We start from the raw sequence: 20,447 nt of genomic DNA, 5'->3' as shown, positions 1-20,447 counted from the left end.
CATTATAAGTATTTTCTCCTTTTATAGCTCATAAATTCATAATATTCTGTTCTGAACAGCACCACCCTGGTATGGATAGAGAAATAGCCTTCCAAAAACAAAGACACAAGCCTGCATCTGTGAAGGTTACATGTGAAAAATGTATTTCTGTTTGGGTGCTTATGTACAATAAAACCATGCAACTGAAACAGGTTAGTGTATGTTAAAATACTTAACAGCAAATACGTTGTAACAAAGAACTAGAGTTTCCACTCAGAGCTGAACTGAGCTAAGGGATCCCTAGCAAGACTAAGGGTATGTCTATAATACCCGCCGGATCGGGGGGCAGCGATCAATCCAGCGGAGGTTGATTTATCGCGTCTAGACTAGACGCGATAAATCAACCCCTGAGCGCTCTCCCATCGACTCTCGTACTCCACCGCCGCAAGAGGTGCAGGCAGAGTCAACGGGGGAGCTGCAGCAGTCGACTCACCACAGCGAAGACACCGCGGTGAGTACGTCTAAGTACATTGATTTCAGCTACATTATTCATGTAGCTGAAGTTGCGTAACTTAGATTGATTCCCCCCCCACAGTGTAGACCAGGCCTAGGACTCTTGTTCAGAGACAGCGGCCAAGTTTTTTTCCAACGCAACTAGTAGTTTTTGGTGCCTCTGCATTTGTTGAGCACTTGCTCTCTGAAATCAGGCCCCTTGTCTCAATTTGAGCACCCAAAAATCACTAGTCACCTAAAATGCTTCTCTTCTTGAAACTTCACTGAAATTGGTATGGCCTTGTAAGATTCTTACACTAAGACAGTAATGTTTGGAAATAGTCTCAACTTTTATGTTTAAAGTGACAGTTTCGCTATCATTGTAATAGAGAAGACAAACAGAACTGACCCAACAATCAAATAAAGGTAAATGTTTAACAAAACAGGGAAGTAGATGGCTTGTAGTATGATAATGACACAAAGTCAGCTGAGGTTTGGCAGTTATTTTGTGTCCTATGTGAAATAAATGTTTAGGCTCAGACTACTTTCTAGCATAGTAGCTGTCCCCATCACAATTAGCACCCTTCTCGGTAGATTCAGCTGAGAATGTGCATAGGCATGGAAAATTAACTATTCTCTCACTTCTATGCAGCTGTTCCCAGAACTGAGTTGAAGCACAGTGGAGGTGCAATATGGAAAAGCATGTATTGCTGTTGCCAATTATACCAGTTTTGTGGCTATCCAGAAGTTTTCCATTGCTGGGGCTGTCTGGCACCTTTCATGAGCACCAAGTTTATGCAGGGCTTTGGGCACATTTTTTTCCTAGGTGGGTGGAGGTCTATATAACATACGTTCAGTTAGAAATAGAAGACTGTTTTTGGTGGGAAAAGTGCAGCTACTAAGGCTTTGAACTTCCTTCAATGTTGGTGAAGACCTGACAAACAGGAAACCCCTTCAAAAAAATCAGATCTCTGCCATACAAACTGCACAGAGCTTTTTACCTGGGGACTGTAGTCAAATATCAACTGTACCTATAGACAGGTATACCATTTGTGTGTACAATCCTGAGGAAAAAGAAATCAAGATGGGGATACTGTGAAAGAGGTTGGTTACTGACAGAACTTCTGTCACTTTCTCTTTTCCTGTCCTACCTTTCACAACAGCGGACTAGTAGTCAGTGCAACTGTACGTGTATTCTGAGAAAAACTGCAGTACCTATACAGGAAATCATCCTTATTAGGCAGTTTTTAATCTTCAGAGTTCACTTCAAGGTATCCTCAAACATACTGAATGCACCTTTACAGCTCTTGTTAGAAGACCACCTCATTTTATACAGCTTAAATTTGTTAATCTCTTAAATTGTTGCTTTAAACAGATTTCTGTCTCTCTTTAGTTTTTGCTGGGATCAGGCGTCCATGTATACATTCCCTAAAAGAACCATTCACTTAATACATCAGGGTCTAGTCTTTCATTGGTTACACGTGCATCAGCTGGAGACTAAACTTCATTGGCCAGCTTTGAATTAGAAGCAATAACAATGAAAAAATGAATTTAAACCTCTGCCTTGCCCCTCTCCCTGTCCAAAATATAAAATAACGTCATTCAAGATGAAAGCGTGCAACAAATGTGCTACATAATCCAGGTCAGGGAGTTTGCCATCTGAAGAACTAGCACTTCCACCGAGTGCACACATATTGACCCTTGGTGTAGTCAAAATGCAGATGTAGCATAGCAAATAGTAAAAAACTGGATATACCATACAATTTAGGTTTAAAACAATATAATTTTAGTTTAAATGGGAATCTTATATTACAAGATCTGGATGGGAAAAAAACATACAAACTCAATCATCATTTCAGTTTCTCTGCGCCATCATCAATGGTACAAAAGTCATAACATTAATTGAGGTTGTAAGGCTGCCTCATCTCTTAAATTTAGGGTGCCACATTGCAATTACCTTCTGTGATTTTAAATTTAATTGAAAAGAAGGCCTCCCCGCCCCCCCGCCCCTTTTTTTTTTGGGAGGATTACAACTTAAGTAGTTTTAAATACCCGAGTCAGCACTTCAAGATTCAGAGACACTTTTAGGATTGCCCTGGCTCCGAGGACTAGAAGTCTACTCACCTCTTCTTGAATTGGTCAAGTATAGCTGGTGAGAAGTTGGAACATGTACTGCTTCTCCCTCTGTGCTTTGAATCTAGAGGAGAGGAGATTTGTATATTTAGTTATACCGGTGGAACGTGTTCCTGCACCTCAGATTGTGTACAGCGTATACAGTTTCAGGGAATCTTTTTTTAATCCACCAGGTCTGCAACGACAGGTAGCAACCGTTATTCTAATGTATCTTATCTCGCAAATTAAAATAATTCTTAAATTTAGCATTGTAAGAGAACTGTAAAAGAACACCAATCTCTGCAACAATGCCTCCAGTTTTGCAAAATAATGCCTCTGTCTCGCCTTACATTAATTCCCATAAACAGTAGGTCACCATCCTGTGACATAATAGTCTGTTAATATCGAGAATCTTATCACTCTTTGACACAAGACTAAACTAGTAATGTAATTCTATCTTTACCATGGTACATTGCTTTTTCCATTCACATTATTTCATACCCTTTGGGAAATCCAGTTATTTTTAGCCTCTTGCATAAATAAGAAGCATGGTGTGTGAATAAAATACATTTAGGCCTGGTCTACACTAGAGGGCGGGGGGGGAAATCGATCTAAGTTACGCAACTTCAGCTACATGAATAACATAGCTGAAGTCGACGTACTTAGACCTACTCACCGCGGTGTCTTCGCTGCAGTGAGTCGACTGCTGCCGCTCCCCCGTCGACTCTGCCTGCATCTCTTGCAGCGGTGGAGTACAGGAGTCGATGGGAGAGAGCTCGGGGGTCAATTTATCGCGTCTACACTAGACGCGATAAATCGACCCCCACTGGATCAATCGCTGCCCACCGATCTGGCGGGTAGTATAGATATACCCTTCGTGTAGTGAAACAAGTGGCCATTTTGAAGTAAACACACTACATATAGTGTCATCTTGCAAGGTGTCATCTTGAAATGCTGAGTATTTCACTGCAATATGAGTTTAATGAGTTCTTCTTAGGAGGAACTCAGCTCCTGTCAGGATTGCATCCATATTTAGCTACATTATTATTCTGAGAAATGCTTCTTGCATTTCCCAGTACATAAAATGGAAGATAGCATGTTGTAAGCCATGAAGATTCCAAATGGGAAACTTCAAATTACATACCATGGAAAATTAATCCTACTGCTTAGTCCTTTTGCAAAACAGTAAAACTTATTGTTAAGTAAACAGTTCTCAGATGACCATTCAAACAATGAAAAGAATATGTTTAAAATCTCAACAGAAAGGCCTTTGTTTTGTTTGAAAGCCCTAATACATTTTCTTTTTTGTATGTAACAAAAGATCCATTAGTTCGCATGCAAGGCTAGATTGTAAAAATAAAACCCCACACTAATGTAGTAGTCTAACTAAATTCAAAATTCACAAGGAGAGAAACTCCCAACTGCATCTGTAGCTAGACTCAGCTAAAAAAAAAAAAGGTACCGATATTTCACACAAAAATTGGTATTTTGCTCATTTTTTAAATATATTTGTCAAAAGCAGAAAAAATATATTTATATGGATGTGATCTTTGCTGCAAGAATAAAGCAAAATGCTAAATACATTTTCTCAATTACAGGAGATTCAGGAAGTACTCAGCAGCCTACGGGTCTGCTCTTGACTTCAGTGGGGAAAAGACAGCAGCTCCAACTGACTTCAAATGGGATTAAACTCTACAATAAGAATAGCATCAGATCTGTTCCTCCTGACTGTGTAGACTGTCTCAAGAGGTAAAATAATCATCTTCGCAAAATACAGGCTACTGAAAAAGAAGTTCAGGCTATAACTGCATAATATGAAAATGGATATAACATTTAAAATTATCACGCAAACTATTCCACAAAGATTAGTTAGAGTAAAGCATTGATTCCAAAGGAACTCATCCTTGGGAGGAATTTTCAAATCCTCTAGTTGTCCTCAAATGAGGAACTGGGATTGCATTCTCCTGTTATAATCAATTCCTCAAACAACAACTTGCCCCTATTTGTTAATTAAGTTGGTTGTCTAGAATCCATGACCACATCACTAAGAGACTTTATGGCTGTCTAAAGTATATCCAGCCGCAATGTCAAAAGGAAAAAAATAAATCTTAGAATGAAAAATATGATCACAGAAGCTACTATATATTCTTCAGTAACTAAAATGGTTACATTTTAATGTATTCAAGCTATAATCTCTGCTATCACTGTTGCACCATGTTGGAATAACCATTACAGAAATAAGAGTGCCAAGAAGAGAAGACAATTTTTTTTAAAGAGCATTTGATTCCTTTCAGGTTTCACAGATTACTTTAACTCATGATATTCCACACTGAAATATTTATATTATATTTTATTAAGGGAAAAAAAGTCAGCCACTGAAGTGTCTTTTTAAATAAAGAGATCTTTGTTCGGACTTGACCTGAGTTTACCCACTTCTCAACATACACAGTTTGATGCCGAAACTTAAGATGTTAAGTACTGATAAAATTGCCTTGTTTCTGTTTTCTATAAAAATCAGAGCATGTCTTATGAAACTCCAATTTATTAAAATGGAAACTTCCAGTGTCAAAAGGACTTCTTAAAAGGAATATGGAGATTTTTCAAAACATGAGGTGAAAAACTGGCTCTTTGCTTATTAAAATGACATAGAATACAAATTAAACAACCAGGAGCAATTTGAGCTTTACTTATGAGAAAACAGAAACTGATAAATGATATCAAAGATATAACGTGTTTAGGGGGAAAAAAAAAAAAGAGTCTAAAGCACTTTGCTCTACCTTTGTCAAAGAGCTTAAGATTCTGAAGGCTGCTGAGCATCTTCAATGCAGCACGGGACCTAAAACACTTTATGCAGCTCACAAATTGACTTCTTGACTGAGGACCGCAGGTCCAAGTCCTGTGCATTTAATATTTTTGCTCAGCAACATTTTAGGCCAATTTAACCCCAACGTAAGCAAGTGCAACTCCATTTACTTTAACCAAAGCAATGCCATCATTAACATTTAGATATGAAGTGTTTTAAAGAGTGCCTTGCAGGAAAAAATGAATGCAACACAACTGGCACAACAGCTGATGTTTTAATCTGCTGTAAAGGCAGTTTGTAAAATTCCAGTTATAAGACCACGAGAACGAGATACAAGAAAAGCTATTTCTTCAAAACTCATTAGGCTCAAGTAGCTCACAATCAGCCACCAGTTATTAATTATCAGAAACTGGTCATTTGTATTATCTTTCTTGGCAGCTTTGGCAATGAGAAGTGATTCACTGAAGCAGAACTCAGCAATCCTTTTGAACATTCTAACCTCCATGGGAAGGAATATCCAGAAAGGTCTGAGTGAGGGGCACTGCTGTAATGCATGTAAGGCATGGCTGGCTGCTGTTTACTGCACTAATCATAACCAACCTCACTCTTACTCGTCTCTTGGTTTTATCCACCTGTTATCTCTCATTTTATACTTCAATTAGGTATAATCTGTACTCGGATAATAAATTCTTTGTGGCAGGGACTTTTTGTTGCACATGCCCTTAGCACAGTAGAAGCCTAAATCTAGCATCATGGCCCCGATTCCACCCCCTCAAAGAAAGAGTAAGACTGATTCAACGCAGTTCCTGGTATTTTGCAAAATATAGCTACTTGTTTAAGACAAGTTACAAAGCAGGAAATAAATATTTGAATTAAATCAGTTTACTTTTTAAAAAAAATTGAGAACAGTCAGTCTTACAGGCCCTTGGATTGCACTGGTCTTCCAGGAAAGACACCTTGGTTCTCTTCCCCTCTCTTTGTTTCTGATGGCTAGGCTCTGCCTTTCAACTGCCAATCTCCTTTTCATCTCAAATGCCTTCTACCTCCTGACCTTGGCTGAGCTACTGGATCAGAGTTGTGTTTGCAATCCAAGTGTGCTGGCTCGCAACACAAGCCCATTACTCCTTCCCATCTCTTTAGCCAATATCGAAGCTGGAGACAGACCTTAGTGAATCTAATTGGCTAACTGAACAGAGGTTGCTTGAGGGAAATCCTGCTCTGACCCACTCTCACACTGGCAAGCTTTACAGCGACAGCCTTCCTAATGGAGCTGAGAGAGCCTTAGAAAGCATGGGAAGAGCTTCCTTAATATATTTGTCATCTTTCTGATGTGTAGGAATACGTTCCAAACAAAGCTTAGGAAAGAGTGGGTGAAGAGTTATTTTCATCGCTTCTAATATTGTTTAGTGTTCATTGTACCCTCTTTAAAATGCAGGAAAATAAAATTAAAACTACCAGATAACGTTCAGTTTCGCTGAAAAAAAATAAGAATCCCTCCTGGGGATTAGAAAGCAGTTGAAATGTATATACTCTTATTGTATAAACAAAAACTCACCACAACTCTATCCTACATTTTACTTCATCATGCTAAAACAGCTGTGTTTATGCACTGATAGCATTGCAAACTATGTCAACTAGAGCTGCACAAACTCATCAGTTTTGGGTTGCAGAGGTTTCAGTAGTCCCTTTTTCAGTTCTGGGTCATGTTTTCCTTCAAGTGTCCAACTCAAAGGAAAATTCAGTGGAAGACACCAAGTTTTGTATCATTTCAACCTACCCTCCTATAATGGCCCAGCATTGCAAAAGAAAAGAAAAATCATCTCAGATTTGTAAATCCAATCTGATCATCATGTGTGTAACAAAACCTAACAAGAGCCAAGTTTTCCTTGGTTGTGTTACAAAAGCTTCACGCTTTTCCAGTGCCAACGTAGCAGCAGACATAGAATATGTTAAGTTCTGCTTGAAAAGAAGACACACAATCCTTGTTATCTGCTGTTTGTGTTTTTCAATCAAGAGGGTGGGAGTTTTTTGTTTGTTTTTTAAAAAAAAATCACATCAACAAATATATTACATTTAAATTCTGAAGGATTTTCATCGTCACTGGATATGACAATTTAAAATAGGTCAAATTTGGAGACTAAGCTACTTGATAGTGTCCATTTAAAAGCTCTCACAAAACATCTGTTAATCCATAACTCGTTAGACACATCTTATAATTACTAGTATGAGTAGGAATCATAGAATATCAGGGTTGGAAGGGACCTCAGGAGGTCATCTAGTCCAACCCCCTGCTCAAAGCAGGACCAATCCCCAATATTTGCCCCCAGATCCCTAAATGGCCTCCTCAAGGATTGAACTCACAACTCTGGGTTTAGCAGGCCAATGCTCAAACCACTGAGCTATCCCTTCCCTGTGCAGTATTGTTATGTCTAGTTTGAGATGATTAGTTTCTGCACTCACTGGATTACAAAGCAAACCTCATGAGTCTAAAAGACCACCTACAGGGAACTGGGACAGAATATCCCTCCTGGACAACCATCACTGAAATAGTTGGCTAGAGTTTTTATGGGGGTAATAAAGGGACTAGCCCATTGCTGGAGGCAGGATACTTGATTATACGGCATCATTTTTAGATCATACTAAATGAAAATTTGCTAATCAAGCAATATTTTTCTTGAGGAATTTGTAAGTGGAAACTTTGGGGGCCTGTAAGTTACGAGTTAAAGGACTTGATCCAAAAAGCATACAGTCCAGTCAGAGAATAAACCATCCAGGATCTAGTTCTTTCTGACAGGAAGGAATTGTTTGAAATGCAGAAGTGGCAAGCTTTGCCAGGGACTGCAAGCTACCTGAATTCAAAGAAATGAAAAATAAGACAATTTAAATTGATTATCAGAAAAAGTCACTTCCCAACAGGGAGATCCAGTAGAACAGCCTCCAGAGAAAAATGGTGTGGGCCCCATCATTCCGGGGCACGTAAAGGGTCACCTGACAAACCACTGTAGACTATATTGGAGAGGAAATTCCTGCACTGGTGGAGAGTGAGTTAGATAAGTGGCTCTCAGCCTACGGTCTGCAGACCTCTGGGGGTCCTCAGACGACAACTAAGGGGTCCACAAAAGGTTGTTGTTACCACAGAAGAATGGTTTTCAACCTGTGGTGCGCAGACCCCTGGGGGACCACAGACTATGCCTAAAATTTCCAAAAGAGTCTGCAGCTCTATTCAAAATGGTTAGGGGTCCGCAAATGAAAAAAGGTTGAGAACCACTGAGTTAGATGGCCTAATGGGATGCTGCAACCCCTAATTACTGTGAGCAGTTCTCACTTTCCAAAATGTAAAAAAGATCATTTCACGAACATGGAAGTGAAAGGTTTTATCGTCTGTTAAGCTATAAGCTAATGTTCCTAACTCTCCTAGAACAAGTGACATCACTAACACTCAGCAGAGCAGGGAGCTATGTTGCTTACACTACTAGTAGAGCCAAGGACGTCATCTGTTGCTGTAGAGCAAACTCAGAACCACTAACTCAAATCACAGCAGGCAAATAAATGGAGGAACTAGGCTCACTCCAGGCCTGCTGTAAATCAATTTAGTTTCACTGACATCAATGGAGTTATGTCAGCTTATACCAGCTGAGGTTTTTGCCCTGCTGTTTCTGATCATTTTTCTAACCTATGTATTCTGTTGAAGGGTACAATCTCTAACAATTTTTAGGCATTTTTTTAATATCTATTTCAGTTCAGATTTAAACTGATACTACTACTCAATTGGAAGTGGTTACTAAAAAGAAAGAAAATTAGATTTTGTTAAAGAAGTTAGCCTTTTTAAAAGGAAAACAGTAATTAAAATGATAGAGGAAAAAACTAGAAGCTTAACTAAAAACACCCACAAAACACTGCATGAAAAATCAAAAATCAGTTTAAAAGAATGTATTTTCCTGGCATGGAGCTGCACGTCGAACAACCTTCTTTTTACCAGCCTTTTGGGTTTGTTTGGTTTAAGGACGGTCTTGTCTCAATGTTTCCTGTGTCAGTGTAAGGAACAAGAAAGGCTACATCAACTCTTCAAAATAAGGTAATTTCTTTCCACCTACCTCTTCCATCTCAAAGGAGTCCTTCTGCGGTAGCTTTAGAATAGTTATGGATGGAGATGCTATGGGAGCACAAGGTTCCTTATCTGGGGTTGATGTAGATGGATTTTGCAGCTCAGTGCTATTTTCAAGCTCATTATTTGTAGATATATTAGCATCGCTACTGAGATTGGAGGAGTCCACAATACCAGATTCTTCAGACAATCTATTCTGGTGACTTGGTGAGTAATGCTTTTGCTCATCTGTATGAGGCACATTATCATCCTGAGTTCCTTGTTTGTCACTAATTCCAGCAGAAAGAGTTGTGGCATTAAGTATGTCTATAATATTGGGCTGATTACTAGATATCTCCTCTTTTACTGTAGCCAAAGATGGAGAATCTTTCTTTTTTAAGTGTTTGGGTAATTTTGATTCATTTTTGACATCATTTTCTTCAGTCCCTTGGCCAGGTGACATTTTCCCTTTTTCAACAGCTGGGGGAGTTGTGCAGCTGCTACTTTCTCCTGCCTGCTGGGGTACAGACAGACTGAGTTTTGATAGGGTCTTCATTAAACGACTTGCAGTATTGCTTCGATTTAAAGGAGCAGGGTTGGAGGTCTCTTTGTTGGAAGACACTGAATTCATGCTGCCAATTTTCTGCAAAGGAGTCCCAGAAACTTGGGAATATAAGGAAGAAAAAGCATTGGCCACAGTAGTAAGCACTTCAATCTGACGAAAACGACCTGAAGCACAAGAACAAAGCAGAAGTTACATGTTTAAGAGAATAATTAATGCTATTGTATCTAATATTTGTACAGCCTAGCTAAGAATGTCTTGGGACTTGCAACTAATTCTTCTCTCTGGAATGAGTAAACAAAACAACCAAAACTTACAGTGCACAGGTAAAGCCAGATTTCTGAACCCCAAATATCTGCATTATCCAAAGAACATCTCTCTCCCTTATGTAAAATTAACATCAAAATTCACTTTGGATGTTGTGAACCCTCATCTTTATGATCATCCATTTTTATTCAGGTCTATGTTCTGAGACTTTTACAAAAGTGAGATCACCTGTCCTTATATAGAATTTCAAGAGCATATCAGCAACATGTTAGGAATGTATTGTAATACACACATATATCAAAGCTGATTTCTAAGGTCAACATTTAAAAAATGTATAGATAATATTTTATTTATGTATAAGCTTGGCCTCTATACCTACAATTTAGAGTCTTGTGGTATAAAGAGGTATTGATTCTTTGTATGACACAGTATGTAAATACGAGTTTAAGAACATTAAGAGTTACCTAGAAATATAGGCTGTCTTCATGATATTTTAAAAGGGCAACCCCGACATGCCTCTTTCTGAAATTATCAAGGGCTCTCAAGAGTGGTTATAATACTACCTAGTACTGAAAACCACAAGTGATCCCTTGACCCTTAACAATCGGAAGTTTGTAAGAGCACTTTATAACTGCAGAACAAGAAAGGTAGGGAGAGCCCTTATAAATACATTAAGTAAAACTGAGTACTGACAATACTTAGTCAGCTTTTCCACTCCAAGTACTGCTGTAATGGAATGCGTCAATTACTCTTTTCCCCCCCTCTTTCAATACTATGTTGATGCTCTGCACACCAATGGTAGAGTTCTCGGAAGGTTCAGCTTTGGCCTAACTGCTTCCAGTGAAGTCAATAGGAGTTTTACGACTGACTTCAATGGGAACAGAATTAGGCCAACACTGAGCACTTTCTGAAATCTCACCTTAAGCGTCTACAGGACAAGAAAAGGCTCTTAAGAGTGTTTTTGTTGTAGCTTGTTTCAGTGCTTTAAAATTGAAATGAAAGATGGCTTAGCAGAGACTCACAAAAAGACCAACACACAAGTCAGAAGGTGAAGGATAATGATGGGGCACCTTCTTTCCCCACTCCAAAAACCTGCCCAATCACGTACACATCACATCTTGAAATAGTTACAATTAAACAGGACCAAAATTTGACCCCAAGACTATAAAAGCTTTCCAGAATACCAGTCTACAGGTTTCCTTTTCTGGTTGTTTACAAAATTTTAAAAGCTTAAATTAACCTTCACTTTAAAAGTATACTTACTTGTTAAAGCAAAATTTGGATTTTCCACTTCCATGCGCTGCATTTGGGCATTCAAAAACACTTTGATATCAATCCCTCTCGCAAACGATGATGAATTAAAAAATCTTGATGGGATTTTAGAAGCAATATCTGGTTCATCTCTTCCAAATCCAAGGTTATAGAGTACTTCTTCAGGGTCTTCCTCATAAAGATCCAGTAATTCAGAAACACTAGACAAATGAAAAACAAGAGATTTTTCTACACAATGGCTCTCTTTAGGACATGATCCCTTCAATCTGGTTGCTATTTCAGCCCCCCCAATCTGTGCCCTATTGAAGTTTTGTCTCCTGCAGCTCAGTGCGATGGGCCCAAGTCATAAGTTTTGGAGGGGTTTACATCTGGCATTTCTGTTCAAGCCATTAGAAAGATGAACCCAGTCAACATTCAGATCCAAACATTTTATTTATTTATTAACCCAACCCACAACCCAAAGGTCTTGAAATCTGAAATGCTTCTAAAGTTCAGGCATTTCCAGGGTTCCAGTACACTTGTCCTTAGTTTCTGAGAGCCACAGCTAGAAAAAAATGTCAAGTTCTTTCAAATAACCAAATTAATAATCTCTCTTTTGCTACTAAGCACAATAATACATATAAATCAAGCCAAGTCCATCTATCTTAGGGATAGAAGAAGTAACTATTGGCAGAAAAAGAATGATAAATCCCACTGAACTGTGCCATATCCTCCAAAGTATAGTTCTTTTACCTTGAAACCGTTGCACTGCTTCTCCCAGAACCAGTGGAATTCATACTTCTCCCCTTCTGGTGGAACTGATGTCTCCTCTCCTTCGCCAACATACCATTGCTATCATACAAATAGACAATACTGACATGATGAACTGGTTCCTTGCAGTGATTCAATTCTCAGTCTTTAAGGAAAACTAAGTCTTCACTCTCAGAGAATTTCTTTTCCTGTTCAGTATTATCTGGTTTACATTAGCTAGATCTCATTTTATTAATACACAGAAATAATTAATCCTTATCCCCTTAATAAAAAAGGTATATACACCCTGAGACTCCTAAGGCAAGGGATGCAAGCTGAGAAAACACTACTGCGGTCTCCCACAAAACAGTTCCATCTCCCTTCCTGCTCTCACCCACCCAGAAGTGTCAAAAGTATCCCTTACTTCAGTAGGCTTATGTTCCCCACTCCCTTACCTCCCCCACGGGACCACCTCTTCACACCTGAACTGGCCTCAGCTTGCTGCTTGTGTTACCTCACCTCTTAGATGCTGATTTCAACTGCCTAACCCCTTCTGCTTCCTAGTGCAAGGCACGGATTGCGGCCCATGAGCAGCACAAAGCAGGGGAAGCCTCTCAGACAGGCCTGGGAATTGGTTGTGCTTCCAGATTGCGGGAAATGGAATGGGACTGGCTCCAACCAAGACTCCCACTCCGATTTCTCTTTTTTTTTTTTTTTTTTTAAAATACCAGGGTTGGAAGGGACCTCAGGAGGTCAACCCCCTGCTCAGAGCAGGACCAATCCCCAAATCTCCTCCCGACATCCCCAGCAACTGGTACTGCCTCAGCATTTTCCAGTGTCATATAGGCTAAATGACTTTCCCTGCATGGCATCAGCATCAACACCCTTTTTGGGAATATAGATTTTTAACCATTAGACAATGGGAGTTTCACTTGCAAGCGATCTGGCAGAATAGTCACCTAGGAGATAAGGAAACACAGAGCAGCTGGGTCCATTAATATAAGGGATTTTATTGGGCCTAACTGAGGTGAAGTAGCAAAAGGTCTTAGACTATGTCTACGCCACCTCAGTAAGTCGACCTACACTACACAACCTTAGGTCAAGTTACCACGGGGTGTCGACAGGAGAAACTCTCCAGTTGACTTACCTTACTCTTTTCAGCAGGCATACAGTACAGGGGTCGACTGGAGAGTGATCTGCTGTCGATCTGGCGGGTCTTCACTAGACCAGCTAAATCAACCGCTGGTGGATCGATCTCAGAGCGTCGATCCCAGCTGTAGCCTAGATGTAGCCCGAGTCTACTTGTTGTGTAGCTGGGCTCTGACTGCACTTAGAGCATTGCTTTGGGGGTAAGTAGGAGGCCATTCCCTAGAGGCTTTCTCCCAGTACAGTCACCTGCCCCCCTTGCTCCCAAAAAAGAGGCTTTTTCTAGCCAAGATTCCGTCTCAAAGGTTGAAACAAGGAGCAGTTTTCCTGACACTGTCCAGAAATAGATCAGGCATTTGAGTGGCGCGTGAGGTAACTGAATTAAGCCACTTATTTCTTGCAGAAGTGTTGCTTTGTGTTCAGAGATTTCCCCCTTTTACTTGAGACTCCGGATTAAATGCGACGGAAGTAAAGGAACATATTTATGGAATACATTTTTGTGAGTATTAAAGTCTTCCCTCCCCACCCCACCCCCGATATTATTAGTGACGTCTTCTTTGTAGGAGTAAACTCTTCTTCATGGAATGCTTTTAGTACATGGACTGCCTAGTTTACCTCTACCTCATAGTTCAGATCATTTTATTTCAATATTTCCCGAAAACAAAAGAAAAATGAGATACTTACCATGTTTCCATTTTTGCATCACTTTGATGTAGATGATTAGCTGCAGAAAAATGAAGGAATGAATTATACATAAAGCTCTTTGGCAAAACAGCACTTATAATTGATAAGAAATGGCAGCCAACAACACACGTTTGTAGATGCCACTCCACCTCCCAGAGTCCATTCTTTACACATAAAAGCATACAATCGGTATGTATACACATTTGTAATAATAGGTGTTAGTTGGTTCTATTTTTTTACACTAAGATTTTAATCTATTGTATTCAGGGTATGTGTTTATTAGAAAAATTACACATACACACACACACACACACAACCATATTTACCCTTTTAGAGCTGATCAAAAGTTTTTTGAAAAATATTTTTCCTTTTTTTGTGCCCCCCACCTTCAGAAAATTTTGACATTTGAAATTTTTCAGCCAGCTCTAACAGCTTTGTCCTTTTCCCTTTCAGTCATATGACCAGAACTTGGATTGCTATTTAAAACAAAGGGAAAACACTTCACTAACAAGTCCTTTGTATGGCAGGCAGTCTGACAAATGAGAAGTCTATTAGGAGGAATCTTTTTAATCCCACTTACTCTAATTCAGTAAGTGATATGGACTAAATTAATCGCATCAAGTCAACTGTCAAATAAATTGCTTTCCTCATTATTTTTAAAAGACTTCAAAAAAAAAAAAAAAAGAATTATTTCCTTCCCCAAGGCCCAACCCTCCTTCTGTGGTGTTGCTGTCAAGACTCTGATTGACTCCAATAAGAACAGGGTTGGGCTTTATACCAGATCAGATCTGACATTTCTCAAACACTTTTTAGAATTGCAAAAAATTGTTGTCAACTTATTGTATACTCCTTATCCTGCATGTATGCACAGGGTAGCTGGACAAGTAGAACCCAATCTGAAGTGCTGATCAGCCTCTGCATGTATGGAACTTGAACGTGTTTGGCAGCTCTCAGCACTGGACCCTCATTGCAGATCAGCTACTCAGCCGGGGACCGCTCTGGCAATTTAAAGCATTCAAACCACCAAAAGGCTGTCTGTGCAGGCCACATTTTTCAGTTCAAGAGGTTTTGATTAAAAAAAAAAAAAAAAAAGCCTGCTCTGAGAGGCCACCTCTCTTCCTCCTCCAAAAGAAAGAGGGGAAAAGAAGAACTGGTGGGAACAAGCAGAGTGAAGCAGAACAGAAACAGTAAAGCAACAGCTGGAGATACAAGGGGGAAAAGTGTCATCACGGACAGAATCTAAAACGCCTTTCCCTTCGTTTTATTTTGCGTGGTGCTTGCTGGTTTTAAACACTTATCTACCGGTTTTTATTTCCAGCTTTATTTAATTCTTTCTCCCATCTTTCAGCCTCTCTTCTCTTTCCTTCCTCCTTAACTATGAGCTATTAGCTGAACACTTGAGGCTAAATTTGGCCCTCAGAAAACCCTCACATGCCACTCCCACTGTTTTCAATGGAACTGGTGCACATGTCTGACCTCCATATCTGGCCCATATAGAGAGAGCACAAGCATTAAACAGTCATTTTTCTCATTGCTTGCACTCCTTCCACCAGTACTTTGGACTGTTTCATTGGAGTTTGCACCAAAGCACATGAAGAAGTAGCAGACAGCTGCTTCCTTCATTATGCAGGCCCCTTTCAAGGCTGGCTCTGCCCTGCAGGAAGGCCAGGTCACAACAAGTTGACAAAAATAAAGAAATAAAGTTTTGGTGAAAGAAAAAATAAATAAATAGGTTTGTTTTGGGTTTTCTGCAAATGTCTCATCTTCCCTCTTGCTTTCCAGACAGCTTTACCATCCGGCTTTGACCAGATTGGAAATATTGACTTTTCACAATAAATTCAAACTCTTGAATGTTACTTAAATAATAATAATAATAAAAAAATTCTTGCTTTAATAGTCGTATAACCCTGCCATACCCACCTTCTGCTCCCAGGGATAAGTCATCTTCAAAACTTCCTCCATTTCTCACCAGCATGCCTGAAAATGTACATTTGGCAGTTCAACGCCTATATAGTGCTGTAATGTTTTCATTCCAAAAGCTCATACAATATTTTTAGTTAAAAACACAGAGTTAATGCTGTAGGATTTACTCAGAACATCTTTACAGATCCTTTATCCTTTATACCCTGATAATGTACTCATGAAGCCTATGGTATTTTGAAGTTACTATTCACATCACAGAAAAGCTTATTTTAAAAGGAGAGATAAAAGAGTGAGAGGTGGCTCTAAAGCTAATCTAGCAGCCAGCTGAAGAGCAACTCCATGTCAACTTGCAAGCTAATTAATCATGACTACCAGCCCCCTGGTGCCATACCTAATGTAAGTACCCGGCACTGGATGCTAAGTTACACTCCAGACATCTTACCACAGAGCTTCAGGGTTAAGAAATTAGTCCAGTCATTCCCTTTCTTCCACCAGTATATACTGCGGTTCTTTTTATATGCTCTGCCACTACCTGCAGATTCTTGTTGTACTTTGAACTTTCAAATTTTGTCCTGCTCAGGTAGCAAATTCTTCAGGTGTGGCCATTTCAGTTAGAGCAAGCAAAGAAAGACTGCACAAAAGCTGACCTAGTTCTAAGACTGTGCATTAACTAGCTTCCCCCTTCCCCCCACCACTTCTGCAGAGATTTTGCATTTATATAAGCTGAAGCACAGGAGTAGTCTTTTTAAAGACTTCAACTCTTTAAAAAAAAAAAAAAAAAATTCTGACCCTTTCCCCCTGCCCTAAACTTCTCCCTCAATTGCACAGGAATACGAATATCTTAGCAAGATCAAGATAGCCATCACATATGCATTTGGGTAACAATTTATGATTTTAAAATCAATATATAAGAAAGCAGAAAAGTTCATCATAAAAGCAGCTATCCAAGAGCACAGAGCCTTTTCTTACCCTTCAATGTAGGATTGCTTTGCTCATCCAGAGAAGCTCCCAAAGGCGTTCTGAAACCACAGAAAAGGTTAACTCTAGTTTAAAACGTTGCTTCTTCATGTCCTTCCTTAAGAGCTACAACCAACTTGTGGTAACAGCAGTTGTGCCTCCTTCCGCCTTCCTCCCCCAGAAAGCCTGCACAAACACATAGGGACTGACAATAATTTACTAAACAATCCCCAAGTCCCTGAATAAATACTTGTGGAAAAAAAAAACAAACGATCAATAAAACTGGCAGCACTCTGACCTATGAACGCTAACACAGGAATCAGAAGCAAGGCAAAAGTTAAGAAGGCCACAGGCATTCTGTAGGTTGTCAAAGAAAATCTTATATGTTATATTGTGCCCAGACCACCAACAAGAATGAATAGGGAGCAGTGGGGATGGCACTATGCAGGAGTGAATTCATTTTAAACTCATTTACACTTTAGAAGTGGACACCTGTTTTTTCTACACTGAAATCCTAAGGATAGGTGAGTAAGGGAATGAAAGACAGATAGACAGGCAGACACACACACATGCAGATTTTAAGTTCTTTTGGTCAGTGACTGTCTTTTTGTTCTGTGTTTGTATAAGGTGCAATACAATGGGGTCCTGCTCCATGACTAGGACCGCCAGGCACTACTCTAATACAAAAAATAAGTAATAATAATAATACAAATTCTAATCAGAAACAAGAACAATATGAGACCTAAAATATCTGTCAAGTCATTTGCTAGCTCGGATACTGGATCAAATTCTTTAGCTTTTGTTCCAGGACAGATGTAATCACTATTTCAAGAATGGAAAGAGGCTTGTTGAAGGGCCCGATCCTGCGGTCTTTGAAGTCAACAGAAAAACTCCCACTGACAGCAGGATTGGACCCTAATGGAGTTAGTATTACTCATCCTGTGTAAACTAATTCAGTGCATAAGCTCTTTAAACAGACCAAATATTAATACAGAGTGTCCACCAATGTAGACAAATGATGGTTAACCTGCTATGCAGTAAAGCAGCTTGGTACAAACCAAAGACGTAAAATATTATTAAAGAAGGGAAAATCAGATGACTTAAGTGTTTACATATGGGCATGTGAAGGTTTTTCATTAGACAAGCAGAGAAAATTGCCCAAAGTTACTCTGAAATAAACAAAGACATGATATAGTATTTGTTCTGTTTCCAAAACTAAATTCTGGAATGAAAAGCGTGTATTTGTTTCCTAACACACCCTTTATTTTACAATGCAAATTGTTCCTCTGGAACAGTTTACCGTTGCTACAGAATAAGCCACAAACCTGTGATAATGAGTCTTTAGAAATAACTCGTTACAGTGACATGCCAATTAAAATAGTGACAGTATGAGTGATATTCACTCAACTAGGCGACAGAACAAGCCTTTAGAAACTCAAATCTCCTGGAATTTTGGGTCTCTCATGGGAGTAAATAGGGCTTTAAGTGACTAGGTTTTTTATTAAATCTATTCAAGTTACAGCAAGTCTTATGTTCTGAATTAACAACCATGCCTATTGTTTATATCCCGGTTTTAATGGCTACATTTCTATTCTCCCTCTACTTCCTTGGCGGCCACTTCAGCATGTCTTAATTTTTAGCTAGACAAAGTTGCTGGCAGCAACTTCCTCAGTTGACGCCAATAGTGTGCATGCACTGGCTGGCAGAGAATGGTAAAAAGCAAGCAGCACAACTGGCATTCTCCCTCAAAAACTAAGCCTGTCACCTCTGCAGCCTGTTAACAGCTATTAGAAAAGAAACTTTGGCAAGCAATCTGTCTCCTTCCCTGCTTGCACCTTTACACATACACAACCACTTTACAGTCCATTCCATTGAAAAATTGTACATTTAAAAAGAGAAGAACGTAAGAACAATGGAGGCCCCTTGAACAGCAGCAAAGCAACTGGGATATGTTTTTAAAGGAATATTTTCAGCAGCATGGCTCATAAGTCAGCTAATTCGGGTTTGTTTTCAAGTGCATTATGCTGCTAAACAGGAGGTTTTAGAGATCTTTCAATATCTTCTCGTACTCAAGAAAAGGCACATTGTACACTGGGGGTGGATACCATACTGCTTTGGCAGACTCCAAAGAAGCTGCCTGCTCTCACAGCCCTAAGTGTAGTGGCACGAGTGTGGAGCAGACGTAACATAGGTCAAGGACAAATGGAAAACCAAAGAATCTGGAATGCAGAGCTTCATAAAAATCTTGACTTGCATTGGGATCAAGGAAGCAGTGATTTAGATCCCTCAGAGAGATGACAAGACATCTCCCAGACATTCTAGGTGCACTAAGGAAGAGTGGGTGGGCATGCCATGCTGGATTCTCTGGGATTTTCTACTCAGCACCTCCCCCCAAATATTTACCCTCCTCTTTCCACCCATAGTGCCCATCACTGTAGGCTCTATGTACTGATCAGGTAGATTAGATCCACATGGCGGTGCCCATAGTGGACTTCACTGAGGATTCTGCTTTTCACCCGCCCCATTTTGTAGAAAATTTCTGTTGGGTTTGTTTGACCCGGTACTGGTTATTGTAGGAAATCTTTAACAATTAATGAAGATCTTGCATTGTGTTTTAGAAGCAGTTAAAACTCCGGCTGTTAAAATCATAGTTTGGCAGCCAGAGTGCAATTAAATAGTGTGTCCATTCTGCCATCAAAAACTCAAAACAAAAAAAAATATGTCTTCTCATTACATTTCAAAATCTCCTCTTTCCTGAATATTCTACATGAGAAAGTTCCTAAACGCTTTCCAACAGGGTAAACTATGTTATTATTATAGAAGACATTTTGGCCAAACAAAACACTCAAATTCAAAAAATAAAAACCATCCTTGAGTTCAAATGGAGGATTTCCTCCTTTCTGTTTCAATGTAAGATGGGCACACAGCTGATTTTTTTATGTTTATCTTAAATAGTCTTAGTAAATACACTAAACACTTTTAAATCATTTCAAAACACTGGCAAAGTTGAGATAAATGAAGGAAGACCTTCCTACAGGGATGACAATTCCATGAAATGGAGCAGAAGTGGCCTTTATGAATATTGCCACAATGTGATGAGTAAAAAGAAAAGGAGTACTTGTAGCACCTTAGAGACTAACAAATTTATTTGAGCATAAGCTTTCATGAGCTACAGCTCACTTCATTGGATGCATTCACCTAAATTTACATTTTCTAAAATGTCATATAAACCAAGAAACAATAGAAATGTATTTCATCATTCCTGTGGGGAAAGTATTTTTGGTGGTTTTTACACACCAAACAACAAGGCATTTTGCTAACTCCTGAGAGCCAGGACATGTAATTGATTAGAAACAGAAATAAAATCAGTCTATTTATGTAGTACACACTAGGAGAAGTCCAGATTATGCAACACTATAGTGAAAAGTGCATTAGAT

General features: G+C 39.3%; 1 protein-coding gene across 10 annotated transcripts in view; it reads right to left on the bottom strand.

The window, feature by feature from the left end:
* Window positions 1–20,447, bottom strand: part of ITPRID2 (ITPR interacting domain containing 2) — a 60,509-nt gene that overhangs the window by 30,854 nt on the left and 9,208 nt on the right. For all 10 annotated transcript variants that reach the window (XM_037912097.2, XM_037912093.2, XM_043525069.1 and 7 more), the window contains 7 exons: window positions 17,023–17,072; window positions 16,051–16,107; window positions 14,131–14,170; window positions 12,304–12,402; window positions 11,563–11,771; window positions 9,481–10,199; window positions 2,596–2,668 (listed from right to left, as the gene is read on the bottom strand). In XM_037912097.2, coding sequence (XP_037768025.1) covers window positions 2,596–2,668; window positions 9,481–10,199; window positions 11,563–11,771; window positions 12,304–12,402; window positions 14,131–14,170; window positions 16,051–16,105 — 1,195 coding nt within the window. In that variant the 5' untranslated portion in view covers window positions 16,106–16,107; window positions 17,023–17,072. The remainder of the gene's footprint in view (window positions 1–2,595; window positions 2,669–9,480; window positions 10,200–11,562; window positions 11,772–12,303; window positions 12,403–14,130; window positions 14,171–16,050; window positions 16,108–17,022; window positions 17,073–20,447) is intronic.

This window comes from Chelonia mydas, chromosome 11 (assembly GCF_015237465.2).
Source record: "Chelonia mydas isolate rCheMyd1 chromosome 11, rCheMyd1.pri.v2, whole genome shotgun sequence".
NCBI classification, from domain to species: domain Eukaryota; kingdom Metazoa; phylum Chordata; order Testudines; family Cheloniidae; genus Chelonia; species Chelonia mydas.
Note: the sequence above shows the minus strand (reverse complement) of the source record. Positions and strands in the feature narration are given on the sequence as shown.